Below are 8,874 nucleotides of genomic sequence, written 5' to 3'. Positions count from 1 at the left end.
CAGTTTTTTATTCAATATAATTAATAATTAAGTATATTTATGTCAGCGCACGAACAATCCATTTTATAATGAACATTTTTATTCAAGTTTTTGTGCTATGAATTTGTATTTAAAATAATTATGTATATAAAATATTTAAGTTAACAGTTTAACCATTTAATAGTTTACAATTAGATTTACTCTGTTAATATATATTTTAATTTTAATAAATCATAAGCAACATACCACATTTTTTACTTTAAAGTAATTTTATAGTTTCGATGTGTTATGTTTCTATTTAATTGCATATATATTATTAATTTGACAATATCACTTAAAACCCTTTTTATTGGCTTGACTGTTATGAAAGAAAAGACCACTTTAGACCACTTGCGCTTGTAGTATACAGTCCACCACTTTGTAGACTGTAAACTTTTATTACTAAACATAATTATATAAAAAAATCTTTAACGAACGTTTAACAACAAAGCCCAATCTAGAAACGATTATACTGTGTACGTATATATATATGTATCTTCTATTAAAAAATATAGATTACCTTTAAAGTAAGTAAAAATAAGAAACTTGTTCACGTAACGATAGTATAAATTATACTAATCATAGATTTTATACAACCTAACTAACAACCGTTATACGGTTATTTAGTTTTACAACTTTGATAATTATTAAAATAAAAACTGGGATATGGCCACTGGTCTGTCGGCTGAACATACAAAAACGAAAGGTGTTTTTCTGCTAAAAAAATAGCCTTCGTCTCTAATCTAAATAAAATAATAAAATTTTCGACGACATTTTTTTTAAGGCACAGCCAGCTTCGGAACACTTGGCGTTGACATATCGAACGACGGTAATTTGTAGGTAAAGGCTAAATTAGCCTCCCAAATGCTTGGAGTGCTCAGAGGCAAGGCGGTCCTTCACTCCGAGCCATCGCTTGCAACTGTAAAAAGCGCAAATTCGGCCCCAAATGGAGTACCGTTCTCACCATTGAATGGGAGCTCCCCAGTCTAGTACTGGGGACTACTCCTTTTACTTGAGCGTATTAAACAAAGAGCGATTTGAATCGTCGGCGACGAATCCCTTTTCGAGCGTCTTGATCCCTTGGCGTTGCATAGAGATGTGGGGTCACTCTGCATCTTCTACCGCATTTACCATGGAGACGGTTCAGAGGAGTTGTTCGGATTTATACCTGCAGCTGATTTTCATCATCGGACGTCGAGGCAGAAATTACACCCGCATCACTTTGAACTGAGCGTTTTTTAATGAAGTGTCTGCCGCGCACCACCACTATGTGGTACCAGCTGCCTTCTGCAGTATTTCCGAACCAATTCGACTAAGGATCCTTCAAGAAAAGAGCGTATCAATTCTAAACCGGGGCCGGCAACGTACTCACGAGCCCTCTGGCATTGAGTGTCCATGCGTGGTGGTATCACTTAACATTAGATGAGCCTACTTAAAACTCGCTCGTACCGTACGAGAAAGGAAAATCTTGAGAGAACCGGCATGGCCATCCTAAAAATGGAGGTGTGTCGGGTACACAAGGCAGATCACCTACATTGAAAGTATTTATTGTTCTAAAATCTGAACCAGACTAGGGTTGTAGCGCCACAGATTTTATATTGGTGCCAGAGAGACAGAAAGGAAGAAAATGTTTACTTTTCAGTTATATAAGTAGTATTTTGTAGACGAGTAAAATAGGAGCATAACTTATGGAGTAGAGCCCTAGTAACTTATATTTGTAATAATTATATGTACGATTTCTCACTAGACTATTAATAGAATACTTTTCATAAGAAATTATCAGTCGATTAGTAGTTAAAGTAACTGATCTATCTCTCATCGTATATGGGTAAGGATGCCGTCTCCTCCGTTCTTGGCTTACTTGGATACATAATAAGATACAATTCTGGAAACATCTACTATAAATTATAGTGTGTTAACGTTCGAAATCCGCTCGGCGCCTCAAACAAGATTGTAGGTTTGATCCAGAAACTTAGCGCAAACTGTAACTCCAGCGTGTCAATCACTCTCGTTTCTGAATTAAGGTAAGGGTGAGACCGGAGACTCCCGTATGACACTCCCAAATTTGTGCAAATCTCACAGACACTGCACTAGGTCCATAAACATCGCAATGCATTTTTGTTTTGAAATAAAATTTTAAAATGTTTCGAATTTCTTCCTTAGATTTACTCATCTTGACCGTACATAAAACAAATAAAAATCACACATTTTCCCAATTGAAATTTTGAAATATCTCCTTTAAAAAGTCACCCTAAGTGGGATTTACCCGTATGTCAAACACACAACACCAACAATATATGTATTAGATTATGAACCATAGATTCGCCGAGGCTTAACCCTGGAGCAGACCGTAACATGTTCTCTCATACGAAAACTAAGATTTTTTAAATAAATACTTATATATAAATTCAGATACAGCCTACTATGAAACTTATATATAAAACAGGAAAGTGAAAACATACAGAAAAATGATGCAAGTGTCCTTTTAGGAAAGTACGTTTTATAAGTTATTTTATGGATTGCGCATGATTGTTACTTGTGGTTTTTGTTCATGGCAACTACATAAAAACCACGTTAAAGTCATCATAAAAAAAGTGAACGGTCTTGGTTCACAGTCCACGTTGGTGCAAACTGAGTGCATTTGCACTTAAGCTGACATTGTGTTAGTTAAAGAAATACAATTACGAGTTTCCTTAAGATTTGAGTTTAATTGATTGTTTTCTATTAAATAATAATGAGGTGAAGCATTGCTCTACAAGGAAATTTAAACTACGATTGTAAATAATATGACGTCTCAGGATTAAAATATGGCCGTAAACCAATAGAAAAATATTCACTCATTATAGAAAAGTTATAGATAATATTTCATTTCTCTTTATGGACCTCGTGTAGTTTCTAACAATTTGATATTTAGTTAAAATGTTTAAATATAGTTCAATCTGTTTATATCGTGGAAATCTTCTTGGGATATTCAGAGTGTTCACTAGTGATGTGTTTCACTAGCAAGTAGTTTCTGAATTACACATAAACAAATAGTTTTTTGCTTTAACAGACGAACTTACACACAAATCAAGTACATATGTATGTATGGTTATGGTTGGTGGACTCAGTTTCCTCTCTTTGGCTGATGATTGGTCCAGAAGCACAGAATTCTCCTGGGTAATTCACAGGCTTCAAGGAGCGACCTTACTGCTCCGAGGGTGCACGGATCTGGCTGCTTCAGTTAGAGCCACACATTCACATTGAAAAATCGTGTTGTGTGTGCCTAAGGATATGTGTATGCCAGCGACTGAGCCACACCCTGTTTTTGATCCATAAGTGTTCAGTATCCATCATACGTGGCTCATTTAGGGTTGACTGATCATGTTCGTCTACTCTCATTTGTATGTGATATTTCCTGTTAAATATGATTGATTAGTCTATAAGAGGTTTATACTCTGTTGCCCTGTTGAGAATCGCTGTGTATGCACTATAGTGATTTTTTCCATATAGATCCAGTACCATAAGCCTGATGGCAGCAAATGCTGTCTCCTGCTGTATATGTAGGTCTTGAGGTACAATCTTCAGGGCTATCTCCATAGCTGTAGTTGGTGTCGTTTTCATGCAACCGCTAGCAACGTACAAGGCAAGCCTCCGGAAGCGTCCACGTTTCGTAATTACCATTTTAAGTTCTAAGCTTGGCCGCCAAACCAGGGCTCCATAGCATTGGCCTGATTACGGTAGTGTATAGCCATACAGTTATCTTAGGCGATAAACCTCATTTCACGCCTAGAATCTTTTTGCATTGATAAAAGGTGATCGTTGCTTTGTTCAGTTTGTGTTCGAGGTGTTTGTTCCAGAGCCTTTCCTCCTTAAATTTTAGTTCAACGTTGAATAGTTTTGGAAGTCTGTACGGTCCTAGAACTCTTCGGTTTGTAAAAAGGATTAATTCTGTTTTTGATGGGTTGACAGATAGCTCATTGCACCATCTCTCAATCACTTTGAACGCCCTTCTCATGAGATCACATATAGTGCTTTCAAAGTTCCGCGATATTAGGATAGCTATGTCGTCCGCATATCCCACTGTGTAGAGATTGCCAGCGCTGAGTTCCGTAATAAGCTCGTTAGCTACAAGTTTCCACAATAGCAGCGATAGGACACTGCCTTGTGGACAATCTGCTGACAATACCTCGTGTTGTGGAGTTAACGGTAAACTGTATAGCTCGCTGTTTTAGCATATTGTTTTATCCATCATTCTATACGAGTTGATGGTACTCCACACGTTCCTAGTGCTCTGGTCGTGAAGTTTGTTTTGTCAAAAGCGCCTTCTATGTCAATAAATGCACCAAGAGTTGACTGTTTTAATTTCAGAAAGTTGCCAATGCGAGACACGATGTTGTGGAGTGATGAATTTGTTTATTCTGTTGGAGGGTTACCCGGCTATGTATCTCCAGGTCTCCCAGCCTCTTCATTGTTTTAAGGAAGAATGAAGTGATGGGCTTGAAGGATTTCGCTTGGGTATTGTCCTCTCTACCTGGTTTTGGGATGCATATGATTTTTACTTGCCGCGATTTTAAAGGTATGTAGCGATGGGCTATGCAGGCTCGGAAAACTGAGCCAAAATAGTATACTATTAGATTCTTACTCCATCTTAGTAGACCTGGGAAGATGGAGAGTCCAAGCCAGCCGCTTTGAATGATAGGAAGGTGTTGATTGCCCATGTTACTTTTTCACTAGTGATTATTTTGTAAGCTACATGCCAGTCTGCTATAACGGTGGCTCCCTCTCAATATGGTTGCCATGCCGTCTCAAGAGCTATTGTACAATCCGGAAAGTGTACAGTGAAAGTGTACACCAATATACAGTATTTACAATAATCTTAACCTAATAAAAATAATAAAGTTTGTTGGCTGTAGCTGTTCCTTTTTAATGCTAGCAGCATTTCCTCGCTGTATTGCGATACTTATTTGTTGAGCGACCAAACCGCCAGCTCTGTGGTCACCGGTACTTTCTACCAGGCGTTTACTTACTTTAATTAACTAAAACCCCACGGGCAAAGACCTTCAGCTCCAAAGGGAACACAATCAAAGTTGAAGGAAAGACTCTTATAATTGAGTCGTTTATTATTTATTTATCATTAATTATTGTACACAGAGCAGTGATGGTCTAGTGGCTACAGCATATGACTCTCATCCCTGTTGGATCCCCGGCTGTGCGATGGACTTTCTTTCTATACCGGCGTGGCCAACTTAAAAATCGACGGCGTGTGTCAGGCACAGGAGGCTGATCGCGTACTTGGCTATTAGATTGACATATGATCATGAAACATATGTAGAACACTGAGGCCCAGACCTAAAAAGGTTGTAGAGTTTTTAGTTGTTGTACGCAGATATTTGCATGTGATGGGAGATCCCACCCAATTTAGCGTGATTGTAGGTACCTATTTTCCTAAATATACAAATGGGGCCATACCTTGGGTATTCAGCATCTGTTTTTAGTTATGTTTCAAGTGCCTATCTTTGCTGGTTATTGACATCTGGACTTCTAGGTAATCTTTTTTTAGTCGACAGGTATTTAAAGTAGTTTTATTATATATAATATTTCAGGATATTTATTACAAAAAAGTAGGATACTTGGGGCGTTTGTCCAACGCATTACTCAGAAGTATTTCGGTTGGTTGTGGGGTTGGCTGATGTATCTAGCTCCATTATTGCCCATAGTTTTTAGGCTATAACTATGACTTCCGTATGTCAAAAACGTATCGATGTTTGTCAAAATTCGTAAATTCAAACTCTAGTCCTAAGTCTTAGGTACCTATACTAAAAATAACTTAAGTTTATATGCTATCTACACCTAAGCCCAGACCTGCGTTAATATCACGACCACAATTAACAATGTTAACTAACTTTGTCAGCCAACAGCTGACCTTTCCTGTGTTATCAAGTGGTTATTGTTAGATAATAACATAATCTGCAGAAAAAGATAGTTGTCTCGGGGACTGAATCTAATGATATTTTTATTGTGTAAAACTGGCATTAAAAATATTATTCTTAAAAATGATTATAATTTCTGAGTGTTATTGCGATAACCCTGTTGCTAAAATAAAATTATATTGTTATCATGGACACGTTTTATCTCCCACGACTGGAGTACCTATTCTAAACGAGACAGAATTTTTAATTCTGCTCAATAACTTGTTATTTCATCATTATGGTTTCCTGTTTCTTGATATATTAAACGAGTTATGGGGCGCTATTTAAAACCTAAAAATATTTTTGAAATATTCATTCATTTGAAACTCAAAACTAAATATAACAGGAACCTATTCAAACCTTGGTTAGATTTGTGAAAATGGGTATGTATGGCGGATTTACAAGGTGGTGAGTTTAGAGTTATATCAATTAGATCGTGTTTAAAAATCTATATGGTGCAGGCGGGAACTAAAGTAATTACCAGATGCAAATTTATTAGCGATTTTGCCCAAGGAAAATTCTTCTGAGGGAATATATTAACAAACTCTATAAACAAAATATGTTATTGCTTTTGTTAGCATAAATAAATTTAAGTATATGGGTACAATAACCGGTAATTCCAATAAAAACCTGAGTAGATAACAATGGCAAAAACCAATTTCAATTAAATCCGTCTAAGAATATAAAACAATTATAGCATGGACTATATTCATAAGGCATATATTTTATCTAACATACTATATAAATTCATAACTGTGGTCATAATTGATTTGCAAGTCGTGTGTACGCAATACATATGATCCTCGTAATAGATAATTATTTGTTTAATTTTTTTCGAGATGATATAAAAAAACTAGTTGAGCATAATGAACAGCGCCCAGCAGTAACGCAAGTTCGGTTCTGTACATCGAAGGCAAACAACATGTATGGCGAAAGATCGTTGAGGGTTTTGTTACCCCAGCTAATAAATGAACTCGGTCAGATATGAGATAGCTTAACGTTAAGCAACTTAAAGATGAAGGTGAAGAACTTTTTTTGTTCATTTGCTCCTAAACAATACTGCTATGGTTGCATTAATACAAACCATGGAGGTTTTCTAATGTAACATATCATAATTTATTCTGTAAAATAAATAATAATAAAAAATAGGAGTAAAGCGAAAAGAAAGCAGAGAGTAAAGAGTATTGACGACAGTTCTTGGAATTGTGAAAATGACACAGTATTAAAAAAATAAAATATTTTATTTTAAGTATCTCGCGTAATACAATGTGGTATCAACAAGAGTCATCAGTTTGTCTAATTATTATACATCTCTTGTTGAGACAAATATTACCACAAGGGCTGTTATTTGTTTATAACTTAATATCATGGGGTGGACAGTTTTTATTAAAAATAAACTTTTGTTGTTGTTGTTGAGAATCCCATGTAAGACAAATGAATACAATTATAATTTGTACTATTCAATTTTAATTACAGTATGGTTTATATACTGAGCATTAGGCTCTACATTTGTCACTGATTTTATTAGAATGTGACTACATATATATTTCGTGTTTTATTTGACGGCATATTTTTAAACCTCTTACTTCGGGTTTGATGCTAGTAATAGGAAGGCACCGAAATTACCATTCAATTAACTTAATTATAAATTATTTAGATATTCCTTAATATATATTTTTAATATTTCTGAAATATCTCCACGAAGTTACAACTAATTTGAGGCAAAGTTTACTTTTTATACTACCTGTTATCACTTAACATTACATTTATAAATTTATATATTAAAGCTTACACCTACACCTAAGTGAAAGATACTATGACAAAATACAGAGCATACAATTTAGTAAAGTATATCCTCTACTTAAAACTACATTCTCTGGTATACATTTGAGACTTTAGAAATGTGTTAGCAAGAATTTCACCAAGTTTAGTCAAACTACTATTTATTAACTTTTATATTTTTATTTGGAAGCCTGATTTATAACTTCGTAATTTAGTACTGTTGTTTCGTAAAAAATCCTTGGTTTCACACTTCACACACGAGAAATATTTCAAGGCAAGTATATAATAAATAACGTACTAATACTTGTTTATATTATTACTAAATAACTAATCTTAAAAAAAGTTAAATAATAAAATGACAGTCACCGTTTTGAGGCAAGAGCGATAAACTATCAACTCTAAGAGTAACAATGATTTCATGGTGTTCACTTGTCCAGGGATTATATAATATTGGTATTGGACTTTAAAGGCAAGAAATTAGCTACTAAAGTTTAATAGACTAAAAAAAGCACCACCTAAGACTTTGAACAAACACAATTTAAATCTCATTACTCTTAACATAAAATATTAAAAACATAAGGACGAAATTAGCATCGTTACAGAAAGAATGATAGACAATAAAGTAGATAAGCTCTACGTTTTGGAATTCACTAGACTTACGTCGTTTACATATTTTAATTTCAGATACAATTGAACCATAGACAGCCGAGTTAGACATAAGTGTCAATTATCTAACTCATTGTTCACATATTATAAACTAAACTATCATTAGAAAAACCGGGCATTATAAGTACAAAAAATAATACAGCAAATAATATAAACTTTAGCCCGCATTAAGGTTGAGCCTTAATGTTAATACAATGATTCATCTTTTGTTTAATCTATACCAAAGTGCGGTACAAGTGAGTACGTGCATCAACACTGTGGTGGAAAGTACTAAAGCGATATTACTACCTACATCTATATCAGCCATGTCCATTTCTTTGAGGAAGGTACTCGGTGTTATGTAGTGGCAGTAAACTGTAATAAAAGAAAAATGGTTATCACAATTTTTTACCTACAGAACCAGGAACTTTTTGATACGGAATATTTGAAAGAGTTCTATGGATTCTCGGTTCGGACT

General features: G+C 35.0%; 1 protein-coding gene across 2 annotated transcripts in view; it reads right to left on the bottom strand.

Annotated features, from left to right (window-relative positions):
* Positions 1–7,191: 7,191 nt before the first annotated feature.
* LOC123717516 (ATP-binding cassette sub-family G member 1) overlaps positions 7,192–8,874 on the bottom strand; it is a 39,064-nt gene continuing 37,381 nt past the window's right edge. For both annotated transcript variants that reach the window (XM_045673549.1, XM_045673548.1), the window contains one exon: positions 7,192–8,771. In XM_045673549.1, the coding sequence (XP_045529505.1) occupies positions 8,617–8,771 (155 nt within the window). In that variant the 3' untranslated portion in view covers positions 7,192–8,616. The remainder of the gene's footprint in view (positions 8,772–8,874) is intronic.

The sequence above is a fragment of the Pieris brassicae genome, chromosome 12 (genome assembly GCF_905147105.1).
Source record: "Pieris brassicae chromosome 12, ilPieBrab1.1, whole genome shotgun sequence".
NCBI classification, from domain to species: domain Eukaryota; kingdom Metazoa; phylum Arthropoda; class Insecta; order Lepidoptera; family Pieridae; genus Pieris; species Pieris brassicae.
This window is presented reverse-complemented; position numbering and strand designations above follow the sequence as displayed.